Below are 18,913 nucleotides of genomic sequence, written 5' to 3'. Positions count from 1 at the left end.
GCACCGGCCGCAGTGTGCCGGCTGCAGTGGCCATTGGAGGGTGAACCAACAGCAAAAGGAAGACCTTTCTCTGTCTCTCTCTCTCACTGTCTACTCTGCCTGTCAAAAAAAAAAATAAAATAAAATAAATCAATCTAGCAAGAAGATATAATGATTATAGATATATACACTTGGCTTGAGGGCCTTAAAATTCAGAAAGAACAAAGTTACATAATTAAAGAGAAAAATAGAGAGTTCTATAATAACATTTGGAGACTTCAATACCTTACTTTCACTATTGAATAGAACAAGTTGGCAATTCGTAAAGACACGAAGGACTTGAACAAAACCATATACCAAGTGGATCAACAGACATATAAAGAACAATCCACCTAAAAATAGCAGAATGGCAGAAGACACATCTCCAATGCACATGGAACATTCTCTAGTAGGAATCACATCTCAGGCAACAAAATAAGTCTCAAGATATTTTTAAAAATGAAATTATTAAAAGTACCTTCTTTGACTACAATAGGACAGAATCAAATCAAAACAAGATCTCAGAAATTCATAAATATGTGAAAATTAAACAATACACTCATGTACAAATGGTGAGGAAAAGAAAAAACACAACAAAAATTTAAAAAGTACTTTGAGAACTAAAAGGAAGAAAAATTATAGCATATTGAACTTTATGGAGTGCAATGAAAGCTATGCTCATATCTAACAAAATTAAGACATAACTACTGAACTTAATAAAAAAAAGATTAGAAGAATACCAGGAACAACTTTAGGCTAAGTAATTGAATAACTCTGATTAAATGAAAACAATACTAGAAACAACAACCTCCAATATTGACTCAATAAGAAATAGACAACCTGAACTGACCTATAACAAGCAAAAATGTTGAGCCAGTAATCAAACACCTCCCAATGAAATCAAGTCCAGTATAAGATGGCTTCACTGTGAATACTGTCAAGCATTTAAATTCTCAAATTATTCCTAAAGTACTGATTAAGAGGAAACACTTCCTAACTCATTCCAAGGGGCCAATACTGCCTTTATACCAAAAACCTAAACATTACAAGAAAACAAAATTACAGATTAATATCTTTCATGAATATCAATATAAAACTTACCAGCATATGAGAAGGATTATATATCATGACCAAGGGAGATTTACCCTAGGAATTCAAGGATTATTTAACATAAGAAAATTAATCAATGTAACTTTTTGTTTGTTTGTTTTTTGACAGGCAGAGTGGACAATGAGAGAGACAGAGAGAAAGGTCTTCCTTTTTTTCCATTGGTTCACCCTCCAATGGCCGCTGCGGCCCGTGAGCTGAGGCCAGAGCACCGTGCTGATCTGAAGTCAGGAGCCAGGTGCTTTTCCTGGTCTCCCATGTGGGTGCAGGGCCCAAGGACTTGGGCCGTCCTCCACTGCCTTCCCGGGCCACAGCAGAGAGCTGGGCTGGAAGAAGGGAGACTGGGACTAGAACCCGGTGTGCCGGCACCGCAGGCAGAGAATTAGCCTCAATGTAACATATTAATAGGAAAATTGTAGGATTTTCTCGATTGAGAAAAAGCATTTGAAAGATCTCAATGCACTTTAATGATAAAAATGTACAACACCCTAGGAATAGAAGGAATCTTCCTTAACATAATAAAAAGTATTCAGGAAAAGCTCACAGCTAACATCATACTCAGTGGCACAAAACTTATTTTCCAAGATGAGTAATAAAATAACTGCCAACATTCATCATTTCTATTCATCCTTGTTTTGGAATTTCTAGCTAGAGCCATGAGCCAAAAATTTTTTAAAAACAATTAAAAAATAAAGGCATCTAAATTGAAAGGAAAGAAGTAAAACTATCTCTAGTTGCAGTTGGCATGATCTTCTTTGTAGAAAATCCTAAAGAATTGCATACACACACATACCAATTTTTTAGAACTAATAAAGTTGTTCAGTAAAGTGTTGGGATACAAAATAATCACACAACACAAAGCAATGACAATATGAAATGTAAAATTAAAATAGTTTATAATAGCAACTTAAAGACTAAAATACTTGAGAATAAATTAAACCAAAGAGGTGCTATCCTTGTGACATTGCAAATTATAACATATTCCTTAAAGAAATTAAAGAGAAACATAATAAATGAAAAGAAATCTCATATTCATGGACTAGAAATCTCACTGCTATTCTGACAACACTTCTGAGATATTTGTAAAGAATATTTATTTGTTTGAAAATGCAACATAGAGAGAGTAGAGAGACAGAGAGAGAGAAAGAATCTTCCCTCTACTGGCTCACTCCCCAAAAGGCCACAACAGCCAGGTCTGCCCCAGGCCAAAGCAAAGAACCAAGAACTCCATCCTTGTCTCCCACATTGGTTATCAGGGGCCCAAGTACTTGGGCCATTTTCTGCTCCTTTTCCAGACACATTAGTAGGGAGCTGCATAGGAATTGGAACAGCTGGGACTGGAAGCAGCACTCTGATAGGTGATGCTGGCATCACAAGCAGCAGCAGCTATCCACTGCATCACAACAATGGCCCCAACACTCTGAAAATTGATCAAATTGTTCAACACATTTCCTGTCAAAATCAAAATGATCTTTCTGCATAATGAAACATCTGATTCTAAAGTGTATGCAGAATTGGGAGTAAGAATGGCCTAAATAATCCTGGTAGACAAAAAGAGTATAACAAAGATGGTATGTTCACACTTCTTTAGTTTAAAATTTATTACAAAGCTTCAGTAATTAAAACAGTGTGATATTCACATAAGTATAATCATGTAGGTTAACGGGATAGAATTGAGAGTACAGAAATAAATTTTCATATTTATAGTGAATTAATTTTCAGCAGGGTGCCAAGATCATTCAATGCTGAAAGAATAGTATTTTCAAGAAATGGTGCTGACAGATATATAAAAACTATGCAATTTTAGAAGAAAAGATCAATATAAGTGTTTATAATCTAGGACTTGAAAAGGGTTTCTTAAATATGACATTGGAAGCAAGAAAAAAGAAAAATAGGTAAATTGAACTTCATCAAAATTAAAAACTTCTGTGCAGTAAAGAACACTGTCAAGAAAGAAAAAGAACATTCAAAATGAGAAGAAATATTCATAAATCATATCTCTGATAAGCATCTAATAATCTCTTTCAAAGAACTCTTATAATCTAAGAACAGAAAAAATAACAATCCACTTAAAAATAGATAAAAAGACATTTTTTTCTAAACAGGATATTCAAACATTCAAGAAGCACTTGAGAAAAACAACATTAGTCATTAAGGAAATGCCAATCAACGATACAATGAGATACCACTTAACTCATACTTAAATAACTGTAATTTTTTTATAAAGAGAAAATAAGTGTTGGTGAGGATGTGGAGAAATTGAGATCCTTGTATATCACTAGTAAGAACATAAAATTGCTAATGTGCCTGGGAAGTGGCAAAATGATGGCTTGATGGAGTCCCTGCCACTCACATGGGAGACCTGGATATCGTTCCTGGATCCTGGCTTCCACCTGGTCCAGCTCTAGCTATTGTAGCCTTTTAGGGAGTTAATCAGTTGATGAAAGATCTCTTCCATCTGTATGTATCTCCATCCCTATCCCTATCTAGCACCAGCAGTACCTCTACCTAGCTCTATCTCTGTCATCTCTATATATCTCTGTCATTCTACCTTTCAAATAAATAAATAAACCTTTTATTTTTTTCTAAAAAAAGTAATACATAGAATTACCACATAACCCAACATTCCATTATGAAGTACATGCCCAAATAATGAAAGGAAAAAAAGGCATTCAAACAAATGCTTATGAATGGATGTTAAAACAATTGCACTATTCACAATAACTCACAGGTAGAAACAAAATACCAATTAACGAATAATGACAGAATATTATTCACCATAAAAAGAAATGAAGTAGAACACATGCTGCATCATTGTCGAACCATGAAAGCATGCTAAGTGATGTGAACCAGACACAAAGATCACAATTGTGTGACTCTTCATCTGATATACCCGGAATCTACAAAGGCAGGAAGCAGGTTCCTAGAACCCGAAAGAAGATGGGAATGTTGAAAGACTACTTACTGGGTATAGGGCTTCCCTTTGAAGTGATGAAAGTATTTTTTAACTAAATGTCAGCACAGAGCATGTAGCACAATATTGTGAATGTACTAACTGCCACAGAATTATACATTTTTAAAATGGTTAATCAATATTTTTTTAAAAAAATAAAATGTCTTGAAATGATTTGGTATGCAGCCATCATAACTGGAACATCTAAAAATACTTAGCCTCTGTTCAGGTATAATTTAAGGTAATGATTTAAGGTTTTGTGTGTGTGTGTGTGTGTGTTGTCTCTATGGACGTTCAACACCAAGAGGATTTTTCTTTTCCCTTTGTCCTTATGAGAACTCAAGTGATTATATGTGGAGGCTTTTATTTTTGAGTCCTTATTACATTCAGTTGATTTATTTGTCCATTCTTTTGCCAGAATAATACTTTCTAACTGCAGTTTTATTAAAAAGATGAAGTCAAATATGGTAAATTTCCTACCTGATTCAGGTTTGTCAAGATTGCCTTAGATAATTATGACTTTTGACTTTTGAAGTAAAATTAAAAATAACTCTTTCAATTTCTAGGGGTTAAGCCCTTTTGAAAGTTTTCTTACAAACTATATTCAATCCCTAGATTAATTTGTAGCATACTAAAATATTACCAATATTAAACCTGAACAAAGTAAATCTATCCATTTTATTTCTTTAATTTATTTCAACAAAGTTTCATAATTTTCCATGAGGAAAAGATTTGCACATTTTCTCATCAAATTTTCTATTAAATATTTGGTGTTCTTTGATGCTATCATAAATGGTATTTTAAAGGACATTTTCTAATTTACAGTTGCTATATACAACACAATTGATGTTTGCATGTTAACTTTGTATCTAGTAACTTTACTGAATTTACTTAACAATTCTAATATTTTTCTTACAAATTCCTTCAGTTTACTATGTGTGTAATGATAGGATCTGGAGATAAAAATATTTTTATGTTCATTTGCAATTATACATTTTCCCCTGGTCTGATTTCATTGTCTATGAGCTCCACTACAATGCTGAATAACAGATGTGAATACATATTCCCAGTTATACAGTGGAATATAGAATATGGTATTTGCTATGAAGTTTCTGTCACTCTTTATATTTTTCTTTATTCTCAATATGATATGTTTTATCATAAATCTTACATTTTGTCAACTGCTTTTCCTCCATCTGTTGAAATGAAAATACTTTTTCTTAATATAACTAGTCTGTTAATATAGTTAATTATACAATTATTTTTTGCACATCAGATGGACTTTATATTTCTCAGATAAACCAAAGTTGATCATGGGTTATTTTCTGGTTTACATGTTCTTGTATGAATATTAGTAATATTTGGCAAAATTTTGTGACTATTATCATGAAAGATATTCATCTTTAGTTTTCTTTTGTTGAAATGTCCTTATTTGTTTTAGTGTCAGGGGTATGAAGGCCTCCAAAATAAATTGAAAATTATTCCATCCTCCCACTCCATTTTCTAAAAGAGTTGCATCCTGTGTTATTCCCTTTCCTTTCCAAATGCTTGCATCACCTAGTGAAGCTCTCTGGACCTCAAGTTCTTTTGGTGAAAAATTGAATTCAGTATCTTTAATTGATAGAGGAAATTTAAATATCATTATTCTCAGATCAGTTTCAATAATCTGTGTCTTCCAAGGAGTTTATAGTTTCATGTAAATTGTCAATTTCATTAGCATAGAGTTGTTCAGATTATCCTGGTGGTATTCTTTCAGTGCCCTCTCTGTGCAGTCATGTTCACTGTCTCACTCCTCACAGTTGCAGTTTTTCTTTCTCTGTTCTTGGTAAATCTCAATTGGTATTCATCTGTTTTACTATTTTTTTCCATTAATCAACTTTGGGTGAATTCATTTTCTTCATTGTTTCTGTTTTATATTTCATATTTTATTATTCTTACAACTACTTTTCCTCAACATATTCTTGGTTTAATTAATTGTTAAAAACAAGGATTATTTACTTATATTCTTAAAATAAAGGCTGTGATCATTTATTTTATACCATTTTTCTTTTCTAATACAGGAATTTTTATAATTCATACATTAGAGTTATAAATTTATCTTTATGCACGGTTTCAGCTTCATTCCATGAATTTTTATATACTTTATTTCCAAAATTTTGTCTTACTTTCTTTGTGAGATTTGTTCTCAACTCATTAGTTTTTTGGAAATGTATTTTTAAATTTGAAAATATTGGGGTGTGTGTGGCAGGAAGACAGATCTAGTTTTTTTTCCTAAGTATTTGTTTATTTACTTGTTATTTGAAATGCAGAGTGACATGGGAGAGGGGTAGAATAGAGAGAAAGAAAAGAGAGAAACAGATATTCCCTCTTCTGGTTCACTCCCCAAATGGCTGCAGCAGCCAGGACTGGGCCTGTCTGAAGACAAGAACCAGGAACACCACCCAGGTCTCCCATGTGAGTGGCATGCACCCAACTAATTGGGCCACATTTTGCTTTCCTAAGCACATTAGCATGGAAACTGGATCTGAAGCAGAGCAGCTATTACTTGAACCACACTCCAAAATGGGATGCCAGCTTCAAAAGTAACAGCATAAACAATTGTGCCACAATGCTGGCCCCATTAGGTTTCTTTTGCTTATTAACTAAATATAATTTTTGTTGGGAAATACATACTATGTAATTCAGTAATTGATTTATCGCATATCATACTGTCCACCTATGAATATTATACCTGGAATTGAGATTTATATATATTCTAACTTTGTTGGGTAGAATCTTCTATAAATGTCAATTAACTCAAAGTAGTTGATATTGTTATTCAAATCTTCCATGTCCTGATTGATTGTTTTGAACTATTTATTCTGCCTGTGTTTCCCTTTAATTCTATAAATTTTTATATTATGTAATTAGAAACTTTGCTTTTCATTGCATAGCCCTTTTTTTTTTATTGCTGTCTATTTAATTAACCTTTTACCATTATAAGATGGAGTCTTTATGTCTGATAATACCCTTCACCTTAAATGCTACTTGGGCTGATTTTACTTTTGTCTGACAAGTTTCTTCATGCTCAGCTTTTCAATCTTTATGTGTGTGTGTGTGTGTGTGTGTGTGTATATATAAAATGTATGATTCTTGTTTAAAAAAAAAGTATTCCTTTTATCCATCCTGTCAATATTTGCTTAATAAGTGAGAGGTTTAGTTCATTTCAATTCTAATCATTAAAAAATTCTAATCTTGACTTTTTAAAAAATATATACTTATTTATTCATTTAAAAGTCAAAATTACAGAGAGAGGGAGAGAGGCAGAGAGAGAGCTTTCATCCTTTGCTTATCTCCCCAGATGATTGGGCCAGGCCAAAGCCAGGAGGCAGGAGCTTCTCCCAGATCTCCCACATGGGTATCAGGGGCCCAAACATTTAGACCATCTTCCACTGCTTTTCCCAGGCAATTAGTAGGGAACTGGATTGGAAGTGGAACAGCTGGGACACAAATGGATATCCATATGGGATGTCAGCAACCCAGGAGATAGCTTTACTAGCTATGCCATAGCACAGGGCCCATTGACATGTTTTAAAGCCTACCGTCTTAGTGTTTGATTTCTGTTTATCCAATCTGTTCTTTGTTAATCTTTTCCTATTTTCTTGCCTTGCCTTTATTTTGGAGGTTTTTTTTTTAAACCCAATTTTAATACTTCTACTAACTTTTCATTCATGCATTTTGTGCAATTTCTTTGCGATGCTTTAGGAACTATAATACACATCTTTAACCTATCACAATCAGCATTAAAGGACATTATATTGTTTCAGGGAATGTTTAATGTTTTGATAATGTATTTCCAAAAATTAACCCATATATTATTGCTACATATTCTATTTTTTAAAAACATGTTAAGGAGCTGGTGCTGTGGCATAGTAGGTTAAGCCTCTGCCTGCAGTGCCGGCATCCCATATGGGCACCAGTTCATGTCCCGGCAGCTCCTCTTCTGATCCAGCTCTCTGCAATGCCCTAGGAAAGCAGTGGAAGATGGTCCAAGTCCTTGGGCCCCTGCAGCTGTGTGTGAGACATGGAGGAGCCTCCTGGCTCCTGGCTTCAGATCAGTTCAGCTCCAGCCTTTGCGGCCGCCTGGGGAGTGGATGGAAGACCTTTCTCTCTGTCTCTCCTTCTCTACCTCTCAAACAAATAACTAAAATATTTAAAACATGTTAATTTATTATTATTGTTGTTGCTTTAAAAATCTCACTGTTGGTCTCAAAGAACTGGAGGTTGGGAGTAGCTTACTTGGGCAGAAAAATGATGGAATCAAACTAGACTGCAAGCAACACTTTATGATGGTATAACATCCTATACAAAACAAAGAGCCTGCCCAATGACTACATCTTTTGGCATTCTCTCCTCAATGATGTGATGGAATCCAGAACTGACCCTACAAATTAGTAATCCCCTAGCACTATGAACTGTTCACAGGAAAACAGAGAGAGAGAGAGAGAAACAAAGATAGATTCATGATGGAAAAGAAAGTGGAGATGATTCCTTTCATTTTTTATTTTGTTATTATTCTTTTTCCTTTAGCATTCATTAATTAAATCAGGCACAGTGTTAGATATTACTAGGTATATTGTTGTAAACAAGACATGCAAATATAAAATTTGTGTACTTACTTGAAAATAGATCTTAGCAAAAAATAAGAATGGGAATAGGAGAAGGAGGAAGAATGGGAGTGTGCATGGGAGGGCAGGCATAGTGGAAAGAATCACTATGTCCCTAAAGTTCTACTTATGAAATGCATGAAGTCTGTATACATTAAATAAAAAATTTCTAAGGGAAAAAAAATAAAATTATATCATCAAATGTTAAAAAAACAGAAGACTGGGCCTAATTTCATATACCAAATTGGTGAAGCAGGAAAATTTTTTTACAATCATAATTTGTGAAGAACATTTGAAATGTGTAATATTTTACACAATTCTCTAGAAAATTGTGGTTGATATAATACTTTTTTAAAGATTTCATTTATTTATTTATTTGAGAAGTAGAGTTTCAGAGGGAGGGAGAGTCAGAGAGAGAGGTCTTCAATCCACTGGTTTACTCCCCAAATAACTGCAACAGCCAGAGCTGAATCAACCCAAAGCCAGGAGTCAGGAGTTTCTTCTGGGTCTCCCACTTGAGTGCAGGGGCCCAAGCACCTGTGTCATCCTCCACTGCTTTCCCAAGCCATTAACAGATAGCTGGATCTGAAGAGAAGAAGTTAGGACTAGAACCAACACCTATATGGGATGCGGGCACTGCAGCTGGAGGCTTAGCCCACGGTGCCATAGTGTGGGCCCCTGATACAAAACTTTTTATGAGTATACCATGTAATGAAGATACACAGAGATAATTTCACAGATGATTCAGATCCCATTTAGCGTACAGTGGTTTTTCAAACAAAAATAAATATTTTCAACCTACTCCTTTCTCTGTTCAAATTAAAGTCAAACACCTCAATCATACAAGGATTTAATGTGTAAGAACAAACATATTTTAAGCTCTCCTCCAATCTGCTATAGGTTCCTGATTATTAAATGTGTTTCCATATATGAAGAGATAGCAGAGCATTGGAGAAATCCGGAGGTTACTGAGGTAGCGGGAAAGCAGGGGCACTAAGAGAGGAGGAATAACTTAGGGTAATGAGAAGAGAATAAATGAAGGAACTTCAGTCACAACTCCCCAGCTGAACTTTAGGGAGATCCTAGGTAAAGGTTTAAAAAGAAAAAAAAAAAAAGGAACACTTTTCTGTTGTTGTTATTCACTTGTTTTGTACAAGAAGACAAGACAAGAATTGTCTTTTGATTCTGCTCTAAAATATTAATTTGCAGGAACAACATTGTGACAGTTAGGCTGCTACCTAAAATGCTGTCATGCTACATCAGAGCTCAGTTTGAGTTCCAGCTACTTAGCTTCTGATCCAGCTCTCTGCTGATGCACCTGGGAAAGCAGCAGAAGAAGGTCCAAGAGCTTGGCCCCCTGAAACCCTGTGGGAGACAAGATGGAGTTCTGGCTTCTGTGAACCAACAAATGCAAGTGTCTAACTCTCTCTTACTTTCTCTCTCTCTCTCTCTTTCACTTCCCTTTCAAATTTTCAAATAAATAACTATTCTTTTAAAAAGATTTAATTTGTTTTTCTGTACTTTATTAAATGGGTGTTTTATGCAGTTTTGAAACAGATACAATGTTACAACAGGCCATGAGAGACATGAGACTTGTTTGTTTCATGTAGTTTACATTCTTTAAAGAATTGCACACTAAAAAAAAAATCTACTAAATCAATTACACACTTCAAGAGTTTTGGCGAATGAATAAATGTACACAAACCAAGTGCGATGTTAATGCTAAAAGTCGAAGTCATTAAGATGAACTTCATAAGAAATATCAGATGCAAATTTTGGCTTTTTTCTTCATTTTCCTAACAACATAAACTACACACATTGAGTAACATTTAAATAGCAAACTTCCTTACATGATTTGGAGTCTGGTGATGGTGGTGAAATATTAGACACAGCGAGGTCACTTTTTGATTTTTTAGGCTTCTTTGCATTTAGTTGCCAAGGTTTATCGTAGCTCCTGATATCCCTTCTTGTTCCCTTAGGTTCTGTTAAAATAAAATATAGACAAAAACCCAATAGTGAGGAAGAAAGAAACTTGGTCACAAAATATAGTATATCCTGATATGAAAGAAAACTAAAAACAGACAGGGAGAAATTAGATACTGATTTTGTAACTTTTCTTATTCTCCACTTTTGTTAAGGAAAAAAAGTTTTACATAAAGGAAGGAGGCCAAAAAAGAATCTACTTATACAATTTAGCTCATTTTAAGAAAAATTTAATACAAAAACCAAAATATAGCATTCAATGGGTCCGGTGTTGTGGTGTAGTGGGTTAAGCCATCACCAGGATGCAACACCAGCATCCCATATGGGCACCTCTTCAAGCCCAGCTATCCCTGGTCCAATCCAGCTCCCTGATAATAGCTTGAGAAAAGTAACAATAATGTCTCAAGTTCTTGGAACCCAGCCAGCCATGGGAAATAAGGAAGAAGTTCCTGGGTCCTGGCTTTAGCTTGGTCCAGCCTGGCATTTGTGGTTATTTGGGGAGTGAACAGAGGATGAGAGATTTCTCTCTCCCTGTCTCTCTCTCTTTCTCTCCCTCGCTCTCTCCCTCCCTCCCCCCCTCCCTCCCTCTCTTTCCCTCTCTTTTTCTTTGTCTCAGACCTACTCTTTCTGTAACTCTGACTTTCAAATAAATAAATGAATCTTAAAAAGAAAAAAATATAGCATCCAGCTATATGTCAGCAAGCTGAAAAACTATAGTAGCCTCCTCTCTTCCTAAATCCTCTCCAAGAGAAGAGTCAGTAAGTCCTTGTACTAGGCAGCATTTTAAGGTAATTAATGGAAAAATATGGTAACTCTTAGCCATAATCTCTGTCCTCTGGCGTTATGCCCTGTGATAGCACGCTTTAAAAATTCATAAAAAATGAAATTAAAATATGTTTATTTTGCTGCACAGATTCTGAAACCCATACCGTTTTTCTCATAATATACATCTTTCATGAAATTCTTGAAGACTCTTCATATGCATGGATTTAAAAAAATTCACCAAAATAAGCTTATGCTTTAATTCTTTGTTTCCATGAACATTTTAAAGGCCTCTCATACTATTCCTGCCCATTGAGTGCAGACAGGACCTTTGACCTGCCTCAAATCATTAAAATATGACAAGGATGTTGTTAGGATGTCAATGTTGTGATCACCTTGTATTATATAAGACTCCATCTAGCAGCCTGGAGAGAGAAATTCCCCTGCTGGCTTTAAAGAAGTGAGCTGTCATGATGCGACAGAGTTATTTGGCAAGGAACTATGGACTGCATCTAGGAGCTCACAGCAGACCCTGGCTGAATTCCAGCAAGAAAACAGGGATCTTAGGCAGGAAGTTAATTCTGCCAACAACTCAGATGAGCTTGGAAGCGGATTATTTTCTGGTCCAGACTCCAGATGAGAATGCAATCCAGCCAGTGTCTTGATATGCAGCCTCATGAGGTTAAAAGATGAGTTAGCTATGCTGTGCACAGACTTCTAATGTTCGAGGACACTGAGACGGGAGCAGGTTAGAAGTGCAGAGTTTAATAATGCACTCCCATCACTCTAGATACTACAGAGTCTAGAATATGGGTTCATATAAACTTAAGTTGGCTGACAGATATCCGTCTGCTTTCACATGGTAGGTACAAATTCAGCACCTACAAAACAAAGCCCATGCTTTTAGACTCACCCTACTTAGAATCTGAACCCAAGAAAGTAGGGTTAAGAAAACAAAAACAATATTTCCTTCTTTTGAATACCAAAAGCTCATATTCTATTTTCTTGTATGTTTCAAATAAGTTTTTCATGGAAACCAACACCATAGATGTCTACATCCTTCAGGGAATGTCCCATTCTCAATCCCATTTATGGCAGCATTGAGACATGGTCTCAGGAAGGCACTGATTTGACAATACACTCAAGGAGGACCAATATCTTCTCACAGGATCCCATTGAGCATGAAGAAGAGAAGTGATGGTGAAATCTCTGGGAAACATTGGAGTCCAATAAGTCAAATCTCCTTGAGAAGCAGACCAGGAGATGTTTATGCAAATAACAGACATGAGGGAATTTGGGTTTAAAAGTAAATACCAAACCAACAGAATAATGTGCAGAAGAAAAAAGCTGCTGAACACATATTTTACAAATAAAGATTTAAGTTAAATTTAGCCAATTATTTCACTATTATTCACTAGGAAATTCAAGTATTATAGACTTGGAATGTTGGTTCCCCAGTGTACAGAGTGAGTGAATCTTCCTAAAGTTGAACTTCCTACAGAGGGAAAAAGATGAGGTTTGTGGATCTAGAGAATATGATGGTACTTCCAAAAGGTTATGGAAAGTTGAATAACAAGGTAAATGTTAATAAAAATGTCTTTGAAATCTGTGCATTGTTTTTTTCATAATACACATTTCCCATGAACTTTTTGAGGGCCTCTCATATACATGGGTTTCAACATTTTTTTGCAGTAAAATACACTTATCTTTTAATTCCATTTTTCCTCTCTGCTTCTTGAAGAGCCTCACAATTATCAGTTTAGGCAATGAGAAAAATAATTTTGTGAAAATCTACTGTGTATCTTTCTATAAAGATGAACTCTAAGCATTTAAATAAAATTCTTCACACAAAGAAAAATAAGTTTATGATTATTCATTTGAATTAATATGAAATGAAGTCTCATGCAAATTAAATTCTATTTTAGCAAAATTGGATACACTGATTCTTGAATTTTGAAGTATAATATTTTATCACATATTTAAATTAAAGAATGTTTTATGACAAATGTTAGCATTTAGATAAGGTCACACATGAACATAAGAAAACCCTAAGTAACTATGCATCTAGATTTCTCTTATTATAACCAGAAGACCTTTGATAAAATTTTACATTATATATATCCAAAATTAATTGCAAAAAGCATGGTTTCATTTACCTGATGTCTCACTTTCTGCCCAGAGAGCTGCAGATCCAGACAAAGTTCTTTGCAATTGTCCTCGGTGTCCTTGCTTAGACTGAAGATGGTCAATGAGAAACGGGATAGGCTGGTCAGGTGTCTCAGTTATTAACTTGGTCATTAATTCCTGAAGGCACAACAAATGACACGTTTACATCTAACAGGAACAGCAACAATAACTGCAAACATTAACAGCATTTACTACTGCTGGGCACTATTCCATTTAAATACAACAACTAGTTTGATCTTCATAATAATCTTTTCAGGCAGTTACACATTACTGTCCTCACTTGACACAGCTAAGATGTAGCAAAAGCAAGATACAGTTACATTCATTTTTATTATAGTTGGTCAAAAACATACTAGAAATTTTATCTAAATTCTTTTTAAAAATTATGGTCTAAGAACCTTAAACCTCAATTACCATTTTGAAAAATACCTTTAGAGGTTAAACTTCCATAAATTTCACCAAGTACCTTATAGATCAATATTGTTTTCCCCTCTCAATCAATCGTAAATATCCCCAAGGGAAGGAAATCTTGTTGGGATGAAATAAACAAGTAATAAATCACAGAATCACAGAAATCAAATGTGTCTTAAAGTAGTCTCCGATTAATACAGAATTTTCTTTTTTACAAAATGTCCTGATAACCAACTTACCTTCCTTCCTTTCCCCCTTCTTCCCCTACCTGCCTCTCCATTTCTTAATGAGTTAAGCAGCTGATCTCTCTACTTGAAAGCCAGGCCAATCCTTTTTCAGACAGCTCTAATGATACCTTAAATTACACGGAAATCTCCTCAAGGGTAGTACCTACTGTTGTTTTTTTTTTTTTTTTTCCAGTGAGGAACAGCAGAGAGCAGCCTCTAATTTGTGGTCAATTAGAATGCCCCGTACTGTTCAAATATGAATAGCTGAGAAGCCACATGGATATCATTTTGGGTTTTGTAATTGAGTTTGTGAACTTACATGCAGCATTTTACAGTCATATAAGTCACAGGCCATCCTGTTAATTTTAGCCGAGAATTCTAGTCTGTCAATTGTCATGTTTAAGTTCAAATACTGTGAGAGGCAGGAGTTCTACAGAATAAGCCAGACATATCACATACTTGGAATGCAAATGGAGGGTTACTGGAAATTCCATATCTCATTGTCTTTTTATTTTTGTTGGTAGCTTAATTCCTCTGTCTTGAATCTCTCAGATGTTCAGGTGGCTGGCTTGTCATTATTCAGTTTCAAGTGATACCTTAGTGAGGTTTATCCTAGCTAATCTTTGTATCTCTAACTTTATTATTTTAGTTTTTTCACTCTACAGAATTGTTTTGTTCAATGTTTGCTTACCTGCTTGTTGCCTGTCTCTCCTCCTCAATTCAGGATTTTCCTAGTTTGGTGTCTACTTTCTCCCTAAGGTCTAGAACTCTATCTAGCTTATAACATTCATTGAATTAAAAAGCAAGGAAGAAAAGGAAAAAGGAGAGAGGGAGGGAAGGATGAAAGGAAGGAAAGAAACTAGGAAGGAAGGAAGGAAGGAAGGAAGGAAGGAAGGAAGGAAGGAAGGAAGGAAAGAAGGAAAAGAATGGAGGGAGGAAGGGAAGTGACTAGTTTATTGATTGCAGGTAGATATTAGTAAGTTAAATACCTTCTTGTACCATTCAATAGGTATTATAGCAGTCATGGATTTTTCATCTCCACCAAACTATAATCTGACCTCCTATACAAGAAACTGCTGCCATAATTTTTTTCAATGATATTTGTTTATACTTATAACACTCTAGGAACACAACCTTATCCAAGTAGGTGCTAAAGTGATTTATAGATGATAAGATCCCAAGTTGATCATAGAGACATAGATAAAATAATCCACATATCTCAAAAACATGCAGATTGAACATAGAGTTGCAACTAAAGAGTAAAGTATTTATACCATAAATACCCTATAATACAAAATAAACCAACTTGGGGCGATTGCTGTGGAATAGTGGGCTAAGCCACTGTCTGCAGAGCCACCATGCAACAGAGCACCAATTCAAGTTCCAGCTGATCCACATCCAATCCAGCTCCCTGCTAATGCACCTGGGAAACAATTGGAGGAGGGCTCAAGTCCTTGTGCCCCTGCACCCATGTGGGAGACCCAAAGAAGAAGCTCCTAGCTCCTGGCTTCAGATCAGCCCAACTCTGGCTGTTGTGGCCATTTGGGGAGTGAACCAGCAGAAAGAGGGCCTCTCTCTGTCTCTTTCTCTGTCTCTCTTCCCTCTCTCCCTCTTTCTCTGCCATTCTGACTTTCAAGTAAGTAATTAGATATTTAAATATAAATAAAAAATTTATCTTTACTTTTACTTTCCATAAACCTTTGAAATATCTTTTATATCAGTGGAATACAACTTAACATACTTTATATTTTGCTTCTATAGAAGAGATAGGTTATATTCTATCTGAATTCATGATACACTATGAAAGTCACTAGAAACTGGAAATAAAAATAAACATAAGTAAAAACTATATTACTTTTGTCACAAAAGGCATTATCCGGACACTCAGATAAAGTAAAATTAAATCAGATAAAAGTGCTTTAAAGGCACAGTAATTTCTTCCTGGAGACCTCTGAAGTTTTCATACATTTTCTTTTAATTATTTTTTAAATGGAAAGTTTCTGGATTTTTACATTATGTATTTATTTTACTTGAGAAGCAGAGACCCAGAGAAGAGAAAGGGAACAGAAAAGAGAGAACTCTCATCTACTAGGTGACTTCCCAAACGCATGCAACAGACCCTGTCCGGGGCCTACCCTGGGGCTAGGAACTGAATCCAGATCTCCCACATGGGTAGAAGGGAAACCATCACTAGAGCCAACACCTGGTGCTGCCCAGAGTGCACATTAGCAGGAACCTGGAATCTGGAACAAAACTGAGACTAGAACCCAGGCACTCCATATATGGAACACAGGTATCCCAAGAAGTGTCAACTGCTAAGCCAAATGCCTGCAGTTAATAAGTTGAAGTGTTCCTATGTTCTGTTTTGAAGGTGGATTATGGGGATTCCAAGACCATGGGATAATGACAGAGCAGTCTGCTCCAAGCTAGGTGAAAATAGTAAAAAAAAAAAAAAAAAAAAAAAAAAAAAAAAAAATGGAGAAAGTACATTCTCAGGGGGAAGTGCAGGGAAAACTGCAGTGGCGATTCTGCAGAAGCAAGAGATGCCCAGCATGAACACGGACACAACAAACAACCCCAGAGTCCTGAACACGAGAAAGTGCCAGCTTTACAGAGCAAGGTGAGATCAGACTGCAGGGGCCTTGCCACTGCTGATATAGCCAGAAGGGGAGCTTAACGCACTAGATTGTCCTTGAGCCTAGCCCAGAGACCTGAGGGGAACAGGGTACCTGCCTACCCAGAGCGGAAATAAGGGCATGTCTCTCTCTCCCAATCCTCCTCCTGCCCTCATAACAGTGCCTGGCACCCAACTGTGAGAGGGTGGGCGCCATCTTGGACATAAGCAGATAACAGCTGCTGCAGCTCTTGTGTGCACACCCAGCAACTAGAGGGGACAGTCTCCATCTTGTTAGCTCTTGTTAGCAGAGACAACCGCAGCAACTGTGCTGCACCCACCCCGCAACGGGCAGGGGGAAGGAGACACTCTGGCATTACTACTGCCTGCAGACTTGTACATGCCCAGCATGATTCTGAAATGAGTAGAGCTGTGGCCAGCGGGTATTGTGCACACATGTGACTCAGGGATTTTATAAGAGAGAAAAAAATCTGTGGCCCCAACTGATTTTGAGTCTAGCAAGGAGGATTGACAGGGGGCTGGGCAGCCACATACAACTGTGAGGTGCCCCCAACCTCTCAACAAATCACAGGCTTTGGGGCTCCAGGGCTCAATCCACATAGGCACAACACCCACAGGCAGTGGGCTCTTGTCTTGTAACCTTTCAGTCTCTCTGTGGTCAGGTCAGGTGAGCAGGGAAGAGTGGATCGTCTTGCACTCTGTGACTATGGAAGCCCAGATGTTGAAACTGAAAGAACTCTTTGACTACATGAGAAGGTGCAGGATGTAGCTAGATCCCTGGGTAACCACTTTGAGCAGCTCCACATGCTCACAACTTCCTGACTGCCTGGGGTTTACTGCAGTGGGATCCAGCCTCACACTGAGAAATGCAGAGATCTTTTCTGCGGTCCATGTGGAAACAAGGGTGACTATTACACCCACTGAGGGCTAACATTCAGGCGTTAATTACCTTGGAAGAAGGAAGTGAGGTTGTAAGCGCACCAATACAGGTAACCATACCCATCTTCTGTTAACAAGAAGAGATCTACCACATGCAACTTTGGTATCACTCTCAAAACTCACCCTACCCTGGGACACTGACCAGAGCTCCCTCACCACATCCAGAAAACATCTCTGGATATTCACTCAAAGAGTGTGTATTCCACTAAGCCACAGAGCATAGTTCAAAGATAAAAGCCACCAGAGGAAAAAAAAAAACAACAAAGATATCCACCAATGCATAAAAATAAATGTAGAAAATCAAGAAATAACATTAAAGAAGATAACAAGACACCCCCAAAAGAACACAACAACGCTTCAATGATAGAATGTGAATATGAAGATACTGATGAAATGTCTGAAATGGAATTCAAAAGATTAATCACAGGATTATTCAGAAGCAATCAGAAGCAAATCTATGAATTAAAGAAATCCATGCATGACACAAATGAAAAATTTTCCCATGAAATTTAGATTTTAAAGAGATATCAAAATGAAATATTAGAAAATAAGAATTCAATAGATAACACATAAAAAGTGGTGGAAATCCCTAACAATAGATTCAGTGAGACAGAAGAAATGATATCTGATCTAGAAGACAAATCTTTGGAAATTTTCAGTCAGGAAAAAAAAAGAAATCAGAAAAAATAAAAACAATGTTGAAGGATTTGGGGATACTATCAAAACACAACATACAGGTCTTAGAAGTTCCTCAAGGAGTTAAAAGAGAGAATGGATTAGAAAACCTATTTAATGAAATAATTATAGAAAACTTCCCCAATTTGGAGGGAAAAAAAGGATTTCCATGTAGAGGAAGCACATAGAACTCCGAAAAGGCATTACCACGATATATTTAATTTAACGTTACACAGTAAAACATAAATAAAAGATTCTAAAATGTGCATGAGAGAAATGCCAGATTATGTTCAGAGGATCTCCAATTAGACTCACAGCTACCTTCAGAAGCCCTACAGGCTAAGAGAAAATGGCAATACATAGTCCAAGT

At 36.2% G+C, this 18,913-nt stretch overlaps 1 protein-coding gene across 11 annotated transcripts in view; it reads right to left on the bottom strand.

Annotated features, from left to right (window-relative positions):
- Positions 1 to 18,913, bottom strand: part of C6H8orf34 (chromosome 6 C8orf34 homolog) — a 498,572-nt gene that overhangs the window by 378,526 nt on the left and 101,133 nt on the right. For 10 of the 11 annotated variants that reach the window (XM_089335333.1, XM_089335332.1, XM_089335329.1 and 7 more), the window contains exons 2-3: positions 13,626 to 13,773; positions 10,575 to 10,706 (exon numbers count right to left, since the gene is read on the bottom strand). In XM_089335333.1, the coding sequence (XP_089191459.1) occupies positions 10,575 to 10,706; positions 13,626 to 13,773 (280 nt within the window). Of the gene's footprint in view, positions 1 to 10,574; positions 10,707 to 13,625; positions 13,774 to 14,306; positions 14,400 to 18,913 lie in introns of those variants that run through there. The other variant, XM_089335335.1, reaches the window with a different exon arrangement.

Source organism: Oryctolagus cuniculus, chromosome 6, assembly GCF_051225735.1.
Source record: "Oryctolagus cuniculus isolate XC-2025 breed Fujian yellow rabbit chromosome 6, ASM5122573v1, whole genome shotgun sequence".
Classification (NCBI taxonomy): Eukaryota; Metazoa; Chordata; class Mammalia; order Lagomorpha; family Leporidae; genus Oryctolagus; species Oryctolagus cuniculus.
Note: the sequence above shows the minus strand (reverse complement) of the source record. Positions and strands in the feature narration are given on the sequence as shown.